Raw genomic sequence first — 23,503 nt, forward strand, 5'->3', positions numbered from 1 at the left:
TGCAGCTCGGATCTCACATTGCTGTGGCTGTGGTGTAGGCCGGTAGCTGCAGCTCCAATTCTTCCCCTAGCCTGGGAACTTCTTATGCTACATGTGCAGCCCTAGAAAGCCAAAAAAAAAAAAAAAAAAAAGAAAGAAAGAAAATAAAGCAAATACTTAAAGTTCCTTATGTACCTGCTTATTTTTTTTTTCACACCAGTAGATTCATGCTATATATATTATTTTACACTTTGCTTTTTTTTCCCCACTTAATCATATGTCATTCTTCCCTTGAAGACTATTACTTCTAAACATGTGGGTTTAGGAGTAGAAGAAATTATGAACAAGATCATAGCAGTAAATTTGCCTTTGTGGACCACCCTTTTTGATAAAATCCATAATTGAAAATAAATCCTCTTAAAAACAGGGAATTCTTAAGAATAATTAAGATTGTTTTTTCTTCAAATCTTCTCATATTTGTATTTTTTTTTTTTCTCCCTTGAACTTTGGTACTTTGTTTTATTATGTAATAGGCACAGGTTCAGTACCAACAGCAGCATGAACAACAGAAAAAAGACTTAGAAATCCTCCATCAGCGAAACATCCAGCAGCTACAGAACAGATTGTCTGAGTTAGAATCAGCTAATAAAGATCTGACTGAAAGGAAATATAAAGGAGATTCCACCATCAGAGAACTTAAAACAAAGCTGTCTGGTGTTGAAGAGGTATGGAACATTGCATTTGGTCTTTCTTCCCTCCCTTTTAAAATCACATTTAAAGTGGTTACTTTATTACTTGTGCAGGTGGTGTTCTTCTGGATCCTTTGCAAGGATTTCTTGTAAGCTTAGGGCAATCAGTTCAGTCAGTACCAAAAAAATTGAGAATCTGAAATCTAATAAAATGGGCTAATTCAGAACAGAGCTGAGGTAAACCTGGATATTTTTAGTTAGCGTCTTGAACAGCTCAGTGACACAGCCCTCAGAGTTTTCAGTGTATTTAATGTATTTTTTGCATATATTAACTCATTTAATTCTCATAACTATTTTAAGGAAGGTACTGTTACTATCCCCATTTTACAGATAAGGAAACTAAGGCACGGGAAAGTTAAGTAATTTGCCCCAGTTTTCATAGCCAATAAGCAAAAGAGTGAGGAGAGAGCAGCAGTGTTATTTTAGCTCACGAGACATTCAGCTCCATTTCACCAGAATGTTATGCTTAGAACGTCTAAAGCCTGACTGGTCATATAGTCAGATGCTCATAGCATTCTGCCCCAGCAATTAGCCGTCTTCCATGCTTCCTCCCTGCCCCCTTCACCTTTCGCACCAGTTAGTAAAACATTTCAGCCTTCGTAGTGCATTGGATAGAGAATCCTTGATTATAATGCTATGCGGTTTCTTCTGTTTTAGCCCTGATACTGGCCAGTGTAGAAACACTGTGCACTGTTATGTTGATTTTCACGTAATCAGAATGTTCCAAAGTTTGCGTAACACTTGCAAATTATGAGTCCTGGGAACTTTCTTCTTTAAACTGAGTATTGTTACCTAAATATGTTAAATTATACCTTTTAGGCATTACTGCCCTAAAATTAACCACTCCCATTTATTATTTACCATTTGCTAGGCAGTATGCTAAGCAGTTTATGTAAGAGTTTTTGTAAAGATGGAATAACTTTTGAACTGCTAAGCAGTTTATGTAAGAGTTTTTGTAAAGATGGAATAATTTTTGAAGTGTCACATCTGTTTTACAAATGAGGGAACCTAAATTTAGTGAGATTAAGTAATTCCCAGGGTCACATAGAACAGCCAAGATTTGTATTCGTATCTGTCTGATAGCAGTCTGTACTTCTAAAACCACTGTGGTATCATAATACAAATTATTTTGTAAAGTGTTTGTTAAAATTGAAAACTAACTAGAAAGCCTACATATTGGACTTTAGTATACTGGCAATGTTTGGACTGATATAACTGATTGAGATGTGATGTAGTCTTGGATTTTTTAAAAATTAATTTTTATTTTTTTTTTCATGTTCTTTGCCATTTGGATTTATTACAGGGTATTGAATATAGTTCCCTGTGCTATACAGTAGGATTATCTATTTTAGACATTGTAGTTTGTATCTGCTGATCCCAAACTCCTAATTTATCCCTCCCTCACCCCTCTTCCGCTTTGGTAACCGTAAGTTTGTCTTCTGTGTCTGTGAGTCTGTTTCTCTTTGCTAAGTAAGTTCATTTGTGTCATTTTATTTTTATTTATTTATTTATTTATTTATTTTTTGGTCTTTTTTGCTATTTCTTAAGCTGCTCCCGCGGCATATGGAGATTCCCAGGCTAGGGGTCGAATCGGAGCTGTAGCCACTGGCCTACGCCAGAGCCACAGCAACGCAGGATCCGAGCCGCGTCTGCAACCTACACCACAGCTCACGGCAACGCCAGATCGTTAAGCCACTGAGCAAGGGCAGAGACCGAACCCGCAACCTCATGGTTCCTAGTCGGATTCGTTAACCACTGCGCCACAACGGGAACTCCTTTTTTTAATTAATTAATTTTTTTTTTCATTTGTGTCATTTTAGATCCCACATATAGGTGATATATAGTAGTATTTATCTTTCTCGTTCTGATTTACTTCACTTAGTATGATAATCTGGTTTTTTGTTTTTTTGCCAGGCCCAAGGCATGTGGCACTTCCTAGGCCAGGGATGGACCTGAGCCGCAGTAGTGATAATACTGGATCCCTAACCCACTGTGCCACCAGGGCACTCCAATGATCTGGGGTGTTTTTTTGTTGTTGTTTTTTTTGTCTTGTCTTTTTTTAGGGCTGCACCCACAGCATATGGAGGTTCCCAGGCTAGGGGTTGAATCAGAGCTGCAGCTGCAGGCCTATACCACAGCCACAGCAATGTGAAAGCATAGGCGCGTCTGCAACCTACGCCATATCACAGCGATGCCAAATCCCCGGCCCACTGAGTGAGGCCAGGGATTGAACCCGAGTCCTCATGGATACTAGTTGGGCTCATTATCACTTAACCACAATGGGAACTCCCAATAATCTGTTTTTAATTACCAATTATCGTTTGTTTTTCCTTTCAAGTGTAAACCAAAAGGGAATCCAGAAGTGTTAACATATTTGTTGACATGGAATGATACTTGTAATATATTATATGAAGGCAAATTATAAAACTGCACTATAAGAGCTTTAAAAAAAAATAAGTCTGTATAGATAAGCAGGAGAGAAAAATGTTAATTCTAGGTCATGGCTCTCACCCTTGGCTACCCTTAGAATCAGTTGGAGAACTCCAGACATACCTCACACTGCTGAAATCAGAATCTGTACCAGGCATCAGTAGGTTTGTTTGAAAGCTTCCCAGGTGGTTTCAGCGTGCAGACTAGATTGAGAATCACTGTTTAGATGGTAGAATGATAAGGATTTCTTTTTATTTATTTATTTTATGTATTGTGAAATTCTGTTGTAATGAGCATTTATTACCTAAATGATTTTTTTTTTTTTTTTGGCCATGCTTGCTCCATACAGAAGTTCCTGGGCCAGGGATCGAACTCAAAAGCCACAGCAGTGACAGTGCCAGATCCTTAACCTGCCACACCCTCAGGGAACTCTCCTGAGTGATTTTTCTTTTTTTTAACTGTAAATTTCAAGACATCAGAAAATTCTCATTACTAGTTTTTAAAAGTTATAGTGATTTATAAATAAGTGTTGTTTTATTTTCCCTTGATATGATTGAATTAGGTGTTAGTTTATTTTACAGTTATATTCCAAATCTACAAGTTATGTATACCTTTAGAGAGACCTTCATGTTCTTTAAAAGAACATCAGTACTAGAACTTTAAAATTATTAAAGACATTTCGTCTATTTTAAATATCTTAATTATAAGTCATCAGGCCAGCCAGCTTCCCCTTTTCAGAATACATCTTTTTTCCTCCTCTAGGAGCTCCAGCGGGCTAAGCAAGAAGTCCTCTCTTTGCGAAGAGAGAATTCTACGCTAGATGCTGAATGCCATGAAAAAGAAAAGCATATTAATCAGCTACAAACAAAAGTAGCTGTTTTAGAACAGGAAATCAAGGATAAGGACCAGCTTGTTTTAAGAACAAAAGAAGCATTTGATACAATTCAGGAACAAAAGGTCTTTTTAAAACTTTTCTAAAGAAATTCCTATTACATTTATAAATGATAATTTTCTTAAATAGATTTCCTAATTATTCATCTTTTAAAAAATGTGTTATCAGGTGGCTTTAGAAGAAAATGGTGAAAAAAACCAGGTACAACTAGGAAAATTGGAAGCTACAATAAAATCATTATCAGCTGAACTTCTTAAGGTTTGTTTTTAAAAACTTAATATTAATATTTCATTGGATTATGTGGAGATATACACATGAAGCTCTTTTATAGGCAAATGAAATTATCAAGAAGTTACAAGGGGATCTGAAGACTTTAATGGGTAAATTGAAACTGAAGAATACAGTCACTATTCAGCAAGAGAAACTCTTGGCTGAGAAGGAAGAAAAATTACAAAAGGAACAAAAGGAATTACAAGATGTTGGACACACTCTCCGAATTAAAGAACAGGAGGTAGTTAATATTTTATAGTCTTGTTTGTGTGACTGTTTGCAAAGCATAATTATTTCCTCATGGATTTTTAAAAATTTCTACTTTGTTATACTGGAGAATGGCTTTGGCTTTTTTTTTCAAAAGAACATGGCTATAAATCAATAGAATTTAATGACCTATTTCAATCTAAGGTTAGTTATCATTACGAATACCTTGAGAGTGTGTATATGTACTTATATCATATATAATTTACTACATTAGTGAACTGATTCCTTTCTTATTTAACAGTAATTAATAATATATTTCTTCAGTTTTTATTTTAGCCTTTATTATACTTACTATAAGGATTAATGTATTTCAGGTATGCAAATTACAAGAACAGTTAGAAGCTACAGTTCAAAAGCTTGAAGAAAGCAAACAGCTGCTAAAAAATAATGAAAAATGTAAGTATTTTACCTTTTTTATGTAAATGAGGTTTGTGATTTTATTCTTAACCTGGAAAGAAGTTTTATTTGAATTTATAAGTCTAGGTAAATCAAGATACTGCTGTATACAAGTAATCTGCTTTAAATATACCATTTTAATGTCTTTGCTGCAGTAAATTATATCATCTACCTTGTAAAAGTTACCATCATTTTTTTAAAAATCACGTGTCAGTAACCTAAAATCAAGTGTTGAAAATACTACTTTACTATTTAAATTCTTTACTACTTATTATAATTGCTGTGTTTATATGCTGATATATGAATTATTTGAAAAAATAGATTGTCTTTAACATTTCTTCAGTTTCTAATATTGATTATGAGAAATAAGAGTTGAGCTTTAAATTTTAAGATGGCATTCTAGAAATGAAAGCCTTCAAAGAGATCCTTGACTAGCAGAAATAATGTAGGTTTCTGATAGTAAAAGAAAAGTTCTGTGTGGCAGTTGTTAAAACAAGAATATTCAGTGGCAGCATTTTAGGTGAACCTATGTTGTTCTCATGCGATGCAGTTTTAAAAACCTAAAATTTGGAGGTCCCATCGTGGCACAGCGGAAACGAATCCAACTAGGAACCATGAAGTTGCGGGTTGGATCCCTGGCCTTGCTCAGTGGGTTAATGATCTAGCACTGTCGTGAGCTGTGGTGTAGATCGCAGGCGTGGCTCAGATCTGGCGTGGCTGTGGCTGTGGCTTAGGCCGGCAGCTGTAGCTCCGATTAGACCCCTAGTCTGGGAACCTCTAATGCTGCGGGTGTGGCCCTAAAAAAAAAAAGCAAAAAGAAAAAAAACCCTAAAATTTAAAAAATTACAGTTTTTGGAGTTCTCGTTTGTGTCTCAGCGGGTTAAGGACCCAGTGTTGTCTCTGTGAGGATGCAAGTTTGATCCCTGGCCTCACTCAGTGGGTTTAGGATTCCATGTTGCTGCAGGCTGTGGTGTGGGTCCCAGACGCGCCTTGGATCCTGCGGTGGCTGTGGTTGTGGCGTAGGCCAGCAGCTGCAGCTCCAATTTGGCCTGGCCTGGGTTCTTCCATATACCACAGGTGTGGCCAGAAAAAAATTACAATTTTTAAATATGTAAAATTATTAGAAAAATAAAAATATTCCAAATTCTTTACCTTGTTTCTTGTTTTTTCTATTTAAGTAATCACATGGCTAAATAAAGAATTAAATGAAAATCAGCTAGTGAGAAAGCAAGACGTAATGGGATCTTCTACCACACCACCTCTGCATTCTACTACCAACACCATCAGAAGTGGGATTTCTCCTAATTCTAATGTGGTAAGATTTAAAAATTAAGCTGTTGTGAGTAGTATTAGTAAGTTTCCTAAAACAAAAATTTTCCTAGACTGTTAGGTGCTTGGGCTAACATAACTGGAGCCCTTTGTTTTTAGTAGTAAAGTAGTTTAAGTTGCATTTGGAAGTGGATCAAAAAATACGCTTATTGTTAACTAAGAGGTTATATTTTAAGGACACACTTCTTTGTAAGATTTTACCGGATATAGAAATCATTCATTATTAAAGTTAATGCAAAATGTGCTGAAAAACTATTAACACACACACAAGTATTTAGGAGGCCTCAATAAAGGAGAACGGGGTATGGGCTCAGGTTTGGAACTGTAGAGGAAGAGCCTAAATTGAATCTATTTAGGGAAAAAGAGAAAGAAAAGCCCTATTACCAGACATGTCAGCTCTAGATTCTGGAAGAAACTAGTTATGAGCTATAAGTTTTTTCAGCTCCAAGGCCCTGGTATCTGGCTTGGTACTATCAGCTGGGCCTAGTCATTGCTGGGAACTAGCACTCAGAGCTAGGCTTTGGGGCTCTCCTGTTGAACATAAATAATTCACAGAATATCAGTCTCAGGCAAGGCCACTCTGACTGTGATGGAGCATTGCAAAAACAAGATCACTTCATAATCTTGTCTGAACACAGACAAAAATATGACATTGCCAAACCACAAAAAATGGGCAAGTATCCTCCTATCCTGGCTAAAGCTAGTGACTGCTGCCCAATACCAACTATAACTTTGGCCTTAAGACATTTCTCCTAGAGTTCTCCGGTGGCTCAGTGGGTTAAGGATCTGGCATTGTAACTGCTCTGGCTCAGGTTTGATCTCTTACCCTAGAACTTCTGCATACTGTGGCATCGCCAAAAAAATAAATAAAAATTAAAAATCTTTTATTAAAAAAAAAAAGTTCTCATTGTGGTTCAGTGGTGATGAGCCTGACTAGTATCCATGAGGATGTGGGTTTGATCCCTGGCCTTGCTCAGTGGGTTAAAGGATCTGGCGTTGCTGTGGCTGTGGTGTAGGTCAGCTGATGTAGCTCCAATTCCATTTGTAGCCAGGGAACCTCCATGTGCCACAGCAGCCCTAAAAAGCAAAAAAAAAAAAAAAAAAAAGACATTCCTCCTGCCTAAGATTTATTCAGATACCCAGTCATACAGTTATCCCCATTTCTTTTTTTTTTTTTTTTTTCTTCTTTTTTTGGGAGGGATTTTTAGGGCCATACCCATGGCATATGGAAGTTCCCAGGCTAGGGGCCAAATTGGAGCTGCACCTGCCGACCTACACCACAGCTACAGGAACACAGGATCTGAGCTGCATCTTCAACCTACACCACAACTCACAGCAACGCCAGATCCCTAACCCACTGAGTGAGGCCAGGGATTGAACCCGCATCCTCACGGATACTAGTCAGATTCATTTCTGCTGTGCCACAACGGGAACGCCTATCCTCATTTCTTGATAGCATCCTATCCACAGCAGAGCCCCATGTTCTTCAACAGTTCTTTATTTTTAAAGATTCATTCAGGAGTTCCCGTCCTGGCGCAGTGGTTAACGAATCTGACTAGGAACCATGAGGTTGCAGGTTCGATCCCTGGCCTTGCTCAGTGGGTTAAGGATCAGGCGTTGCCGTGAGCTGTGGTGTAGGTCACAGACGCGGCTCGGATCCCGTGTTGCTGTGGCTCTGGCATAGGCTGGTGGCTACAGCTCCAATTCGACCCCTAGCCTGGGAACCTCCATATGCCGCGGGAGCGGCCCAAAGAAATGGCAGAAAGACCAAAAAATAAATAAATAAATAAATAAATAAATAAAAATAAAGATTCATTCATTTATTGTTTTGGCCTTGCCCAAGGTGTGCGGAAGTTCCTGGGCCAGGGATCAAACTTGTGCCACAGCAGCAACCCCAGTGACAATGTCAGCTCTTTAACCTGCTGCACCACAAGGGAACTCCCCTTAAACAGTTCTTTAAAACACCTAACACATGACTAAGTCCAATAACTAGGTCCCCTTTAACACTGTCTTACTGAGACACCCCTCCTACTAGGTTCTACACGATGTGGGTCTTCCTCTTTGCAAGGAGCAGTAGACACTGTGCACACCTGTAGATGTGTTTCTGATAATCTTTGATGGAGGGCAGTGGCAGAGGATTTAAAATGCAAATCCATAATTGAAATTTTAATCTGCCCTAGTAAATGACATAATACTTGATGTTTAAAGAAGGGAAAGGATTTCTGCTGAATCAGGAAAAGATGCAAAATGAAGTGCCTGGAACTGAATTACAAACATGAAAAATCTTGACAGTCTTAACCGTAATGACCGATGATAAAAAGCTGTGTGAGAGGTGTTTTTGTTGTGTGGCCATTGTCATATGAGTGCTTCTTAAGGTTTGCATTTCAATTATCCTCTTATAAAAATAAACTTTTTTCATGATAATGGTGGTGTCACTATTCTGAGAGTTAGTGGCAACCCAGATTATTATCTGACTTAGTCTAAGAGCGTAAAGAGTATTTTTACTCAATCTGGCAGAAAATTACTGTTTTATCTCTCAATGGCCTTTTGATCTGTGACTACTTTCTAACCCCGTTTTCAGGAACGGGAGGCCTAGAGGGAACCAGGAGGGTTGAGAGATCTTTGTTTTACTTCAGTTCAAGGCCCGTCTGGTGTTTTGTTTTGTCTAAGCTTGCATAGCCACTCTGAAAAGCTGTCTGGGTCATAGGTATTCCAGCTTCATGCTGTATAATAAGGCAGAATTTGGTGGTGTCATGATAAACAAAATTGGCCTCTGAGATAGTGCTCTTAACTACTAATTATAACAGATACTAATGCCTCTTCAGTCACCAAATACTATTTAAAACCGATTTCTCATGTTCTTGTTTTTAGGTTGAGGGTAGACTGACTTACCCAGCTTGTGGAGTTGGTTATCCTGTCTCCTCCGCATTTGCATTCCAGAACACCTTTCCTCACCCTTGTGCTGCCAAAAATACCCTCCACCCTGTTTCAGGACCAAAGGTACCCAAATTAACTACTACCTTTTTTGAAATACATAGCTATTTATTTTTTAATTAACAAATTTATTCTTTGATCAGTTGCTAAATATTAGGTGGTACTGTAGATGAATATATTTCTAAATAATACACTTACAGGAAATATTATATGGAACAATAATTTTATTTTTCCTACTGGATTATTCTGAGAATCCAGGGTGTTAATGCATATGCTAAGAGTAGTGCCTGCTACACAAATGCTTCATTAATGTTATCCATTATTATTAGTGATAAAATCTACTACAAAATAGACATCAAGAATGAGATTTAAAATGTGCAGGTCTCGCATGGCGCAGTGGTTAACGAATCCAACTCGGCACCCTGAGGTTGCGGGTTCGGTCCCTGACCTTGCTCAGTGGGTTAAGGATCCAGCGTTGCCGTGAGCTGTGGTGTAGGTCGCAGACACGGCTCAGATCCCACATTGCTGTGGCTCTGCCATAGGCCAGTGGCTACAGCTCCTATTCGACCCCTAGCCTGGGAACCTCCATATGCCACGGGAGCGGCCCTAGAAAAGGCAAAAAGAGAAAAAAAAAAAAAAAAAAAAATATAAATCTGGCAACTGCCAAAGCAGCTGCAGCTTGGTTTCAAACCCTGGCCAAACCCTGGCCCAGAAACTTCCATATGCCGCACATGGCCATTAAAAAATAAATAAATAAATAAAATGTTTAGAAATTAAATTTAAAAGATTTTCTTATTATACTTCAGTGGGTGGTTGTAGTCACCTCTTCTATTTTGGAGACCACTGATGTGGGAAGTCTTGTGCTAGCAGCTATGGTGACTGACACATGCTCTGTTTAGGTGCAGTTAAAAAAAAAAAAATTAATGACGTCAAATCAGTGATATAACTGGTTTCTTAAAATGTTACTGTCAAGATTTAGTATATTCAAGTAGATGTTTGAGGATATAAAATAACATGAGTTATATTAAGCCAAAAACAAAATTCGAACCCTCGTCCTCATGGATGCTAATTAGGTTCTCTAGCCACTGAGCCACAATGGGAACTCCCTACTTTATTAAAAATTTAAAAAAATTGAGGTATAGTTAATTAACAGTGTGTTAGTTTTAAGTGTATAGCAAAGTGATTCAGTTATACACATACATATATTTTTTTTTTCAGATTCTTTTCCATTATGGGTTATTATAAGATATTCTGTATAGTTCCCTGTTCTTTATAGTAGGTACTTACTAATTTTATATGTAGCAGTGTGTGTATGTTAATCCCAAACTCCTAATTTGTCTCTTCCTCTCTCTCTACCCCCACCTCCACTGTAACCATAAATCTTTCTGTTTTGTGAATACGTTCACTTGTATCTTTTTTTGAGATTCCACATGTAAGTAATGTCATCCAGTGCTATCTTTCTCTGACTTCCTTCAATATAGTGATGTCTGGGTCCATCTGTGTTGCTGCAAATGGCATTATTTCATTCTTTTTTATAGCTGAATAATATCCCATTGTGTGTGTGTGTATACACACATGTATATGTACCACATTTTCTTTATCCATTTATCTGTCGATGGACATTTAGGTTGCTTCCATGTCTTGGCTGTTGTAAACAGTGCTACAGTGAACATTGGGGTGCATTTATCTTAGAGTTTTCTCTAAATATATGTGCAGGGGTGGGATTGCAGGATCGGATGTTAATCTCTATTTTCAGTTTTTTAAGGAACCTCAATACTGTTCTTTATAGTGGCTGCACCAATTTAATTCCCATTAACAGTGTAGGAGGGTTCGCTTTCTCTGTAGCCTCTCTGGCATTTTTTTTGAGGACTTTTTAATGATGGCAACTCTGAGTGGTATGAAGTGATACCCCATTGTAGCATTTTGTGGGTTTTTTTCTGTTTTTGTTTTTTTTCCCATAGCTGTGGCATGTGGAAGTTCCTGGGCCAGGGATTGAACCTGTGCAACAACATCGACCTGAGCCGCTCCAGTGACATTGTTGGATCCTTAACCTGCTGTGTCGCAAGGGAACGCCTAAGTCATTGTTTTGCATTACTTTAATAGTTAGTAGTATTGAGCATCCTGTCATGTGTCTTTTGGCCATCTGTATGTTTTTGGAGAAATGTCTGTTTAGTTCTTCTGCCCATTTTTTGATTGGGTTGTTTATTTTTTCATATTAAAGCCTTATGAACTGTTTGTATGTTTTGGAAATTAATCTCTTGTCAATAGCATCATTTGAAAATATTTTCTCCCACTCCCTAGGTTGTCTTTTTGTTTTTAGTCTCCTTCATTGTGCAAAAGCTTTTGGGTTTAATTAGGTTTCATTTCTTTATTTTTGTTTTTATTTCCATTACTCTAGGAGACAGATGCAAAAAAAATCAGCGTCTTACAGTTTTTGGAGTATAGGTCTTTTGCCCCATTAGGTAGGTTTGTTCCTAGGTATTTTACTCTTTTTGAATAAATGAGGTTTTTGACTAAATGGGATTGTTTCCTTAATTTTTTTGTCTTTCTAGGGCCACTCCCACGGCATATGGAGGTTCCCAGGCCAGGGGTCGAATCAGAGCTGTAGCTGCCAGCCTGCACCACAGCCACAGCAACTTGGGATCCAAGACACGTCTGTGATATCTATACCACAGCTCATGGCAATGCCAGATCCTTAACCCACTGAGCAAGGCCAGGGGTTGAACCCACAACCTCATGGTTCCTAGTTGGGTTCATTAACCACTGAGCCATGATGGGAACTCCTGTTTCCTTAATTTTTCTTTCTGGTATTTCATTGATGGTGTATAGAATTCAAACAGATTTCTATGTATTAATTTTACATCCAGAAATTTTGCTGCATTCATTGATGAGCTCTAGTAGTTTTTTGGTAGGATCTTTAGGATTTTCTATGTATAGCATCATGTCATCTGCAAACAGTGACTGTTTTATTTCTTTTCCAACTTGGATTCCTTTTATTTCTTTTTAAGGATCTGGTGTTGCCATGAGCTGTGGTATAGGTCACAGATGGGCCTTGGATATAGCATTGCTGTGACTGTGGCGTAGGCTGGCTGTGGGTAGGACTTCTAAAGCTATCTTTAGTAAAAGTGGCCAGAGTCAGCATCATTGTCTTATTCCTAATCTTAGAGGAAATGCTTTCAGTTTTTCACTGTTGAGAATGATGTTAGCTGTGTGTTTGTCATAAGACTATGGGACTGTGTTTTCCTCTAGGAGTTTTATAGCATCCGGTCTTATATTTGGGTCTTTAATCTGTATGCGCTTTATTATGTTTAGGTACATTCCCTCTCTGCCTACTTTCGTTTTTTTTTTTTTTTTTCTTTTTTTAGGGCCACACCTGTAGCACATGGAAGTTCATGGGCCAGGGGTCAAATTGGCAAATTGGAGCTGCAGCTGCCGGCCTACTCCACGGTCACAGCAATGCCATATCCAAGCCACATTAGTGACCTACACCATAGCTCATAGCAACATCAGATCCTTAACCTGCTGAGTGAGACTGGGGGTCAAACCCGAATCTTCATGGGTGCCAGTCAGGTTTGTAACCCTCTGAGCCACAACAGGAACTCTGATGACCACTTTCTGAAGAGTTTTTATCAAAATGGATGTTGAATTTATCAAAAGTTTTTTCTGCCTCTATTGGGATTATCATATGGTTTTTATTCTTCTGTTTGCTGATGTGTATTACACTGATTGGTTTGCAGATATTAAATCCTTGCATCCCTGGAATAAATCCCAATTGATCATTTTGTGTGATCCTTCTACTTTATTGTTGGAGTTAGTTTGCTAGTATGTTGTTGAGGACTTTTGCATCTGTATTCATCAGCGATGTTGGTCTACAGTATTTGAAAATCAACATAATATACCTATTAACTGATGAGAGAAAAACCACACAATCCACAATTAATGCATAATTAGCCACTAGTAATGATTTAACAAATGAGTTTAGCAAGGCTTCAGGATACAGGATCAATATATAATAATCAATTACATTTGTATACAGCATTAATGAATATTCTGAGAAAGTAATAAAGCATTTACATTCAGAATAGCCTCAAAAAGAATAAAGGACTTAGGAATTAATCTAATAAAGTAAATGCTAGATGTCATTGAAAACCGTAAAACATTGCTAAGAGAAATTAAAGAGATAAATGGAGAGACATTAATATTCATGATTGAAAAAGAAAATATTGTCAAAATGACATTTCTTCCCAAATTGACCTATAAATACTCTATACCTTATCAAAATCCACTGCAGATTACTTAGATTTTCCTGGTTCTTTCTTGAGTGATCTTAGACTGTGTCTTGATCCAATATCGAATATTATGAGAGTCCTAAGGAGAATATGAATTTTATAAATTTTTTAAATTAAATTTGTTTTTGTGGCAAATAGTCTTGTGAGGTTCAAGTTGCAAATTCTGACATGTCTTTTGTTAGATTGTAGATTTAATTCATTCTGTAAAGACTTTGCCATGTTATTTGCATCTGTCGATGGCTGTTCTGTGACCTAGACAGTGGTTTAACTCCATAGTTCAGATCTCAAAGCCTTTGGTATGCTGACTAGGGTTAGATCTTGTGTGTCCACCGTAAAAGGGAACCCAGCAGTTCATTGTATCTCTCTCTCGAGTTCCTGTCTCTTGGTGATTTCCCCCCCAGATTTCTGAGTCCCCAGGGTCCTCTCTCCTGGATACCAGCTAGAAAGTACAGCCAGATCCCTTGTCCTGAGACACAGTTCCTGCAAGTGTGTCTCTGCCTGCTGCCAAGCAATAGGAGGACAAAGACAGACAAAGAGTAGTGAGAATTTGCATCATGCTTATGAAACCACGGCACCTCTGGTCAGAGGGTGTGATTCCCCTCAAGAAATTGTAGGTGCCTGTTTTGCCACTGCTGTTGTCACTGTTACTTCTGTCGCTTTTGCTTCCATAGAATTGCCTGAGGTTGGACCAGAAGAAAAAAAGGAAGATTTTCCTGATTCTTTGACCCTTAGAAATTTCTATTTCATTTCCCAGAGCAGAAAGAAGAATATACCATGATATTAATATTGTACCCTGGCTTTCTTAAACTTGGTATTTATATGGGTGTATAATTTTCTGTCCTCTTACTTTTATCAATTTATGTCTTTATATTTAAACTGGATTTCTTTTATTTTTAATTTTTTTTTGTCCTTTTGTCTTTTCAGGGCCACACCCGTGGCATATGGAGGTTCCCAGGCTAGGGATCTAATTGGATTTGTAGCCTCCAGCCTACGCCAGAGCCATAGCAATGCAGGATCTGAGCTGTATCTGCCATCTACACCACAGCTCACGGCAACACCAGATCCTTAACCCACTGAGTGAGGCCAGGGATCAAACCCGCAACCTCATGGTTTCTAGTCGGATTTGTTAACCACTGATCCACAACAGGAACTCCCTACAGTGGATTTCTTTTAGATATTCTGTACTTGACTGTTAGATTTTTATCCATTCTGACATTGTCTTTAACAATTTAAATTTACGATTTAATGTATATGTATGCTTAAATGTATATATTGATAAGGTTTATTATCTTGTTATTTATTTTCTGTATATCTCATCTGTTCTTTGTCCCTCTTTGCTTTTTTTTTTTGCTTTCTAGGGCTGAACCTGCAGCATATGGAGGTTCCCAGGCTAGGGCTCGAATCCAAGCTACAGGTGCTGGCCTACACCACAGCCACAGCAACATGGGATCTGAGCCGAGTCTCCGACCTATACCACAGCTCACAGCAACGCTGGATCCCTGACCCACTGAGTGAGGCAAGGGATTGAACCTCCAGCCTCATGGATACCAGTCAGATTTGCTTCCATTGTTCCACAACGGGAACTCCACAGATATCTTTTAAGGAAATTAAACAATGAGGAAAAAGTCCTTGTATCCATATACTTACACTATTTACACACTTTTTTCCTTTGTTTTGATATACATTTTTATTTGGTATCATCGTTATTTTCCTTTAAAGCTATTTGTGGATCTCTTTGATCCCTTTGAGGATTTTTTCTTTCTGTTTCTGCTTTTTTCTATTTTTTTTCTTTTTTTTTGTCTTTTTAGGGCTGTACCCACAGCATATGGAGATTCCCAGGCTAGAGGTCTAATTGGAGCTGTAGTTGCCACACTACACCACAGCCATAGCAGTGCAGGATCTGAGCTCCGTCTGTGACCTGCACCCCAGCTTGTGGCAACGCCAGATCCTTAACCCACCGATCGAGGCCAGGGATCAAACCTGCATCCTCATGGATACTAGTAGGATTCACTTCTGCTGAGCCACAACAGGAACTCCTTATTTTTTCTTTAGCTTTACTAGGATGTATTTTAAGTAGCATTTACTCAAGGAATAGGTCAGCCCTGATACAAAGCAGTGACCATTCATGGCTCCCCATTAAATGCCCTAAATGATTACCAAGGACCCCTTACTTTGTCTTCATGATTATGAACCTTGGAAACTCCTGTTTTTATTTGCACAGCCCTGTGGTATTTTACCCTATGCATGTGTCTAATAATCAGCACATCTCAAGGGGATGCATGTGTAGATTTCCCTTTGTAGCTCCCTTTTCATCCAAATTCTGCCTTGCAGCCTCCGGTCACCTCAGTCTCCCTAAACTGATCTAGCAGTGACGACGTTCTTTCTCCTATCATCCGGAAGTGCTTCTCTTTAAAAGTCTGGGTCAGTTGTAAGAATCGCACTTCTCAGAGATCACAGTCCTGCACTAACTGTTGTTCAGTTTTTAGGACCATTGTTTTTGTTTAAATTCTTATGTGTGTAAATTTCGGAGCATAGAATGCATTCTTGGAATAAAACCCTTGGTTTCTTGGAATGAAACCCCCTGAGTAATAGTCATTGTTGCTTTATATCAGCTACTACATCCTTTATGCTTGATACTTTAGTTTGGGATTTTGTGTAGATTCTTGGGTTACTTTTGACTATTTCAGAATTTAAATTCCTAGCATTCATTTAGAATCCTTAAGGAAATATAACAGGCTTTAATTCTTGAAAGGGGAAGAATTCTCAGTGCATGAGATAAATGCGTCATTGTGGTACTTGGTTACTTTTAGCATTTTAACACTTAAATGCATTAGTGTTCATGTTTTTGTTTCAGAGTAATTATTAGGATTTTGTGTTATTCGTCTTGCTTATGTGACAGGAACTTTTTTGGCAAGGAGAAATAGAATTTTTAAAAATTAAATCTCAATACAGTGTGCTTATATTATAAAATATTGGTTGAACAGTTGTGGTCTAGTTATCAGAAAAAAAGATTTAACCACCTATCTCCATAAAGAACTGTCTCAGTTCTCACTAATTCAGTTACATAAAGTGTTTTCTTCTTCACAGGTTCAGTTTAACTTGCAATTTACAAAACCAAATACATCACTAGGAGATGTTCAGTCAGGAACAGTTGTTAGTATGGCTTCCTCAATGGATAAGGAAAAGTAAGTTCTTAATGTTTGCAATTTTGTATGTCATCTTGAAGTGTTTTTATCTGTGTTTGTAACTACTAATTGTTATTTTTTTTTTAAGGTCCGCATCCGTGGCATGTGGAAGTTCCCAGGCTGAGAGTCCAATTGGAGCTACAGCTGTTGGCCTACACCACAGCCACAGCAACTCGGGATTCGAGCTGCTTCTGCAACCTACACCACACAGCTCACGGCAGTGCCGGATCCTTTACCCAATGAGCAAGGCCAGGAATTGAACCCACATCCTCATGGTTCCTCGTCAGGTTCCTTAACCACTGAGCCACGAAGGGGACTCCTAACTAGTTGTTAGTTTATTTATGATGACTACTTATTATTTTACTTTATTTTTTAGTTCATTTTATATTTGGCCATGCCTATGGCATGTAAAGTTCCTGAGCTAGGGATCAAGCCTGAGCCAAGCAGTGACACCACCAGATCCTTAACCCTCTGGCCCGCCAGGGAACTCCATGATTACTTAATTTTATGTGACGTTTTAAGTTACTGATCAGTGGGATTTAAGTTGAGTCACTTTTAGCTATAAGGAAAAGGTTTTTCATATTTTTTAAAACTATAGGGTAGACACAGTATAATTAAAAAAAAAAAATTTTTTTTTTTCCAATTCGACCCCTGGCCTAGGAATTTCCATATACTGCTGGTGTGGCCCTAAAAAAAAAAAAAAAAAAAAAAAAAATTTTTTTTTTGTCTTTTTAAGGCCGCACCCATGGCATATGGAAGTTCTCAGGCTAAGGGAACCACAACCACAGCAACATGGGATCCAGGCCACATTTGCAACTTACACCACAACTCACAGCAACGCCAGATCCTTAATCCAATGAGCAAGGCCAAGGATTGAACCTGTGTCTTCATGAATACTAGTTGGGTTCATTACCACTGAGCCACAACAGGAACTCCATTTTTTTTTTTTTTTTTTTTTTCTTTTTAGGGCCACATGCTTAGCATATGGAAATTCCCAGGCTAGTTAGGGGTTGAATCAGAGCTGCAGCTGCCGGCCTATACCACAGCCACAGCATCGCGGGATCTGAGCCACATCTGTGACCCTCACCATAGCTCATGGCAACGCCGGATCCTTAACCCACTTAGTGAGGCCAGGGATCGAACCCAAGTCCTCACAGATCCAAGTTGGGTTCATTACTGTTGCGCCATGACGGGAACTCCCCATTATTTTTCTTTATTTAAAATTTAATTGACGTAAGGCCTCTCTGTTGGCATTCATTATCATAATTTATCACCATCCCAAATGTATTGCAAACTGACATGGCTCAAAGAGACTTCTTCTTCCAGGTCTCTAGCCTTTATTTATTGGCTCCTCTAAAACCAGCACCAAGATGAGTATTAAAATACGGAGTTCCCGTCGTGGCGCAGTGGTTAACGAATCCAACTAGGAACCATGAGGTTGCGGGTTCGGTCCCTGACCTTGCTCAGTGGGTTAACGATCCGGCGTTGCTGTGAGCTGTGGTGTAGGTTGCAGACGCGGCTCAGATCCTGCGTTGCTGTGGCTCTGGCGTAGGCCGGTGGCTACAGCTCTGATTGGACCCCTAGCCTGGGAACCTCCATGTGCCACGGGAGCGGCCCAAGAAATAGCAAAAAGACAGAGAAAAAAAAAATTTTTTTTAAAGATAAAATGTCATTGTTTTGTAAGAGCCTTTAACTTTTGTACTCTGGTGTGCTACTAAAGAAACAACATTGAACAGATTTAGAAAGTAGGAATATAGTGGTAGAAAGAGGAAAAAATAAAACTACATGTATGTCTCTGTTTTTTCAAAATTTCTTATTTGTATTCATCTGGCCAGAACTACTGTACAGTGTGTATTAATATTTAATGATAGCTTTGAAGCACTACAAAAATTTGAGAAGCTTTTAGTCAACGGAAAAAAATCTTACTCATTTTTTAATTTTTTAATTTTTTTGTCTTTTGTCCTTTTAGGGCCACACCTGTGGCATATGGAGGTTCCCAGGCTAGGGGTCTAATCGGAGCTGTAGCCGCTGGCCTACACCACAGCCACAGCAACGCCAGATCCTTAACCCACTGAGCGAGGCCAGGGATCGAACCTGCAACCTCGTGGTTTCTAGTCGGATTCGTTTCTGCTGCACAAGAATGGGAACTCCAGTCTTACTCATTTTAAACATAGGATGAGATAGACACTAAATGATATTTTAAAGGCGTGCACTATGTGTATTTTTCTTCCGTTATGTACGTGCCACTTATGAATTAGTTTAAAATTTTGTAATACTTATTCAGTTTTTAATTCCCTCACCTTCCTTATCCTAGCTTTTTAGTGTTATTCATTATAACTTTACTGAGAAGGTATAGTTTAGCTTATGAAAAGATAAAGTATTTGCTTTAAGAACCCAGTGGGGGAAAAAAAATGTGGTTTGTTTTGAACAAAGCTATAAACTTAGCTTTGACTAAAGCTATAACTTCTATGTATTATGTGTATGTATAGAGATTAAACACTCAAAATCAACTACCGAGGAGAAAAATAAGACTATAAAAATAAATAATTACTGTTTTCCTTTCAAGTGGTGAAAATCTAGGGCTGGAATCCAAATATCTGAAGAAAAGGGAAGATAGCATTCCTTTACGTGGGCTCAGCCAAAATCTATTTAATAACCCAGGTGAGACGACACTTCTGAAATGGATTGTACACCGTTGTTTAATTCATTGTATTATATAAAGACTTACGCGAATATAAATCATCTTTTTTTGTCATTTGCAGACCATCAGAAAGATGGCCCTTTAGGGGGGTTACAGACATCTTCCAAAACCACAGTGCTCCCTTCAGCATCTTCAGCGTATTTCCCTGGGCAGTTACCAAGCAGCTAACCCTCGTGTCATCTTTTACTTTTCATTGAAATTTTAGAAATCCATGTGGTTTAAAAAATATAGTAACAGCATAGATCAAATCTGAACAAGCAAGTTTCAAAGATTCCTTTAGGTACCATATTAACATCGTTTGGTTTAAGTACTGCTCTTGTTTATGCAGTTTAGAGAAGCAAACTTGTACGTGAGGATTGGTAAAGATTCTGTTTTAGTTTGGAACATGATATTTTATAGACTAGTATGAATTTTATTAAACCAATCCTTAGGAATTTTCTGAGGCTTGAAGGAAAGTGTTGATCCTTATAAGGGACATTCTAATCATATTGAACAGCTCAGTAAATTAAAACCTGTTCAGATATGATAGTGTGAAACCAAAGAATGCTATCAATTTCTTTTACCATTTTGATACAGTATAAGTTTTATGTTTGCCACCTGAGAATTATGAGGGAAAATGATTATCTCCTGAGTTGTCTGTAGTATTGATGATATTTACAATAAAGGGAAAAGTCCTTTAATTACCTTAAATGAATGAATGAAATTCTTCATAGCAAGTATTTTCCTTGAAACCTTCACTACTAAGTAATTTTGATAAACTATAAACAAAATTGGACAATCTAATTACATGACCAGATTAGGTACAAATTGCTTTTAGTCATTTGAACCACAGAGTTTATGGGATTTTAATGCTTCCTGGATGTCTATACTCATGCAGTGTTTCCATTTGGAGTTTTTTTTTTTTTTTTTGTCTTTTTTTGCTATTTCTTGGGCCGCTCCCACGGCATATGGAGGTTCCCAGGCTAGGGGTCGAATGGAGCTGTAGCCACCGGCCTACGCCAGAGCCACAGCAACGCGGGATCCGAGCCGCGAGCCGCGTCTGCAACCTACACCACAGCTCATGGCAGCGCCGGATCGTTAACCCACTGAGCAAGGTCAGGGACCAAACCCGCAACCTCATGGTTCCTAGTCGGATTCGCTAACTACTGCGCCACGACGGGAACTCCCCATTTGGAGTTTTGTTACACAGTTAAATTTATGTTAGTGGAATTTTCTTTAAAAACTAGTACTTACACAGTTATATAAATTATATTTACTATGAAAGCATCATGAATATTCATTTTATTTGTTTGCAGTATCAAAATGGGTTCATTTTCATGTTTGCTTGTTAATAAAGTAGGCAGAATAAATAACAGAAGTTACAACTTTCTTCTCTCACCTATAATTAATAGTTTTAAGAAGGTTCAAGTTAAGAATTGTTCCTTGAAAAAATGAGGTGATTTTAAAAGTTTTACCCAGAATTAGTGTCCCATTTTGTTTTCTTGTTGACAACTATCCAATAGTGAATAGCATTCTCTTAAGAAACCTCTATGTCAGTTTTTATTTGCAGAGATTGCTAATGCTCATGTGCTCTTTTAAGGAGTTATTCTCAAGGATTGAATTACACAGATGAGGAATGAGACATTTCAATATATCAGTGACATACCATTGTTACTGGCTTCCATGGTAAGACAAAGAATGTTTGCTAATTTTTTCTTATGAAGCCACAGTATTGAGTCTTAGGATACTTTGGAACTCCTCTGGCAACTTGTAAGCTATCTTAATCTAAAAAAATTAACAACCATTATTAGGAAGTGACTTTTTATGTAGTTGTCATTTAGATGTACTGTATTAGTAAGAATACTCAGTTATAGTTAACTTGAAAGCACTGGTACTCTGGAGTTTTTGAAACTTCTTGGCAATACTGGAATCATTCTTGTAAATAATATGTACTGTACGTACTATAAAACATTGTGACAAGGGTTTGGATAGGATACATGATACAGGTAGCTCTTCTTTAAAAATATAGATATCCTGGAGTTCCTGTTGTGGCTCAGCAGTTAACAAACCCGAGTAGCATCCAAAGGACGCGGGTTTGATCCCTGGCCTCGCTCAGTGAGTTAAGGATCTGGTATTGCCGTGAGCTGTGGTGTAGGGTCGCAGATGCGGCTCAGATCCCAAATTGCTGTGGCTGTGGCATAGGCCGGCCCTCCAATTCCACCCCTAGCCTGGGAACCTCCATATGGCTCGAGTGTGGCCCTAAAGAGACAAAAAAATCCCCGAGATATCCTTTTCCATATCAATACATAGAAAATTGGGAGCATTTCCAAAAGATAAAGATATTTTTGTATTAAATGTATATATACAGACTTTTGAGTGTGCTATTTGCTCTACCTCTTAAAACTTTTATTTGATACTGTTTTGCTGTGTACAATTGTATATGTGTTAATAATCAAAATGTTACATTTTGTATTTCTGTAAACTGTGAGCTTTGTTAATAAAGTATTAATATTTGGGGGGAGTATAACATGTAAACAGCATATAAAAACAGAAACAGGACTGACCTACAACACCTATGCTTAGAAAATTTGTTTTTGTCTTCCTACAAAGTATTTTATTAAATGAGGGAAATGAAATGGATTCAAAAGAAGGTATAATGCTTTGATTTGTTACTGTACACATGATAACGGTAACAAATAAAGCCAAATCAACCTTATAAGGGAATCAAAGATCAAGACTTTCTTTTTAAAAAAATCATTAAAATATTTTAATTTTATTAACAGAATATTTACATTTCTTTTAAGACCTTATTTAACCATAGTGAATGTTCCAAGTTTAAAAAGCATTAAGCAATAACCACACACAAGATGAAAACAGTGTAAACTATACAATACTTTATGTACAATTTTTACAAAGTAACACTTTTTTAAATAATATAACTGGACACAAAAATATACACTTTAGAGAAATTCACATCAGTAATTGTATAAAGCTCTCTTCTAGGGTCCTGAAAATTTAGGACAAACATTAGCTCTGTAAATAAAGTGTTACTGTGACAGTCCTGAAAGGCCACTATATATATTTATCTACATATAGATATCACATTGACATTTTCAAGGCTACCAGCTTTACTATATAATTTTTAGATTATGTATTCAAGTGTTGAGGTTTTTTTATGATTATGCAAACATTAAAAGTATAGTGGTATAAGTAGCTGGGGAACAAATTCGAGCCAGCAGTTAGATTTACAGGCTCCAAACACCCCAGTTTAAATTCTAAATGGCTGATATTTTCTCATTTCAAAAACAGTAGTGAATAATGTTTAAAATAAAATGACTACAAACAAGCTTGAAACATGATTCAGATTTAGTTATACTCTTTTAAGAGTTTTGTTTTTTAAATGCAAACAATTTGTTTACCATTTCTTTACTTTAGTGCATCTGCATTAAGGCTTTGAATTATTTGACCCAAGATTTTACAATATTAAAATCTGACTCAAGATTTTACAATGTTAAAATGAATAGGTCCACACCATACTACCTACTCTGTCTCACTGCGAGTCAGCATAAATAGAGTTAAAGCTCAACACCTGAAGGAAATGGTAGCAGAGACGTTGCTAGTATCTAGGAAGTTACATATATAGTTTTTAATTTTAATTAAAGGATGTATAATAAAAGAAACAGCTTAGTGGCAAGAAACTGGTGCTAATAAACAAAAGGTTTCTTTTCAAAAGAAATTGTAACATCTTTGGAAAACTGTCCGGTTCTGTCTTTAGTTCCCACGGAGTTCATGCAGATACATTTCTTTAGGGCAACCTCAGAGAACATTGCGGATGGAAATGGAATGTAGGTCCAGAACTGCAGGTGAAACTAAGACCTGGGTGCTGAGAGAAGTCTTCCTGATTGCGGTGTCACACATTTGTGTCCTGGAGTAAAGGTTCTTTGGCCTCTCCTGGCGCTTGTGTACTATGAGGATGGCTGTGACTGCCACAGTGCTTTCTCCAGCTGCTCGACCTTAAGCTTAAATTGGTATGTTCCGGAATAAACAAGGCAACAAGCAGAGCCAGCAGTACTGAACAGGCTCCAAAAAGGAAGGGGGGCCAG

The 23,503-nt window shown here is 37.8% G+C and overlaps 2 protein-coding genes across 4 annotated transcripts in view; one reads left to right on the top strand and one right to left on the bottom strand.

The window, feature by feature from the left end:
• SASS6 (SAS-6 centriolar assembly protein) overlaps positions 1 to 22,174 on the top strand; it is a 63,531-nt gene extending 41,357 nt beyond the window's left edge. The window contains exons 8-17 of one of the 3 annotated variants that reach the window (XM_021090148.1): positions 513 to 704; positions 3,921 to 4,115; positions 4,219 to 4,308; positions 4,382 to 4,561; positions 4,902 to 4,983; positions 6,162 to 6,298; positions 9,184 to 9,312; positions 16,623 to 16,720; positions 19,287 to 19,381; positions 19,483 to 22,174. In XM_021090148.1, the coding sequence (XP_020945807.1) occupies positions 513 to 704; positions 3,921 to 4,115; positions 4,219 to 4,308; positions 4,382 to 4,561; positions 4,902 to 4,983; positions 6,162 to 6,298; positions 9,184 to 9,312; positions 16,623 to 16,720; positions 19,287 to 19,381; positions 19,483 to 19,589 (1,305 nt within the window). In that variant the 3' untranslated portion in view covers positions 19,590 to 22,174. The remainder of the gene's footprint in view (positions 1 to 512; positions 705 to 3,920; positions 4,116 to 4,218; positions 4,309 to 4,381; positions 4,562 to 4,901; positions 4,984 to 6,161; positions 6,299 to 9,183; positions 9,313 to 16,622; positions 16,721 to 19,286; positions 19,382 to 19,482) is intronic. The other 2 variants (XM_021090149.1, XM_021090150.1) reach the window with 2 other exon arrangements.
• Positions 22,139 to 23,503, bottom strand: part of MFSD14A (major facilitator superfamily domain containing 14A) — a 41,281-nt gene continuing 39,916 nt past the window's right edge. The window contains 1 exon segment of the mRNA XM_013997351.2: positions 22,139 to 23,501. Within this exon segment, the coding sequence (XP_013852805.2) occupies positions 23,311 to 23,501 (191 nt within the window). The 3' untranslated portion in view covers positions 22,139 to 23,310.

The sequence above is a fragment of the Sus scrofa genome, chromosome 4 (genome assembly GCF_000003025.6).
Source record: "Sus scrofa isolate TJ Tabasco breed Duroc chromosome 4, Sscrofa11.1, whole genome shotgun sequence".
In the NCBI taxonomy this organism is placed as follows: domain Eukaryota; kingdom Metazoa; phylum Chordata; class Mammalia; order Artiodactyla; family Suidae; genus Sus; species Sus scrofa.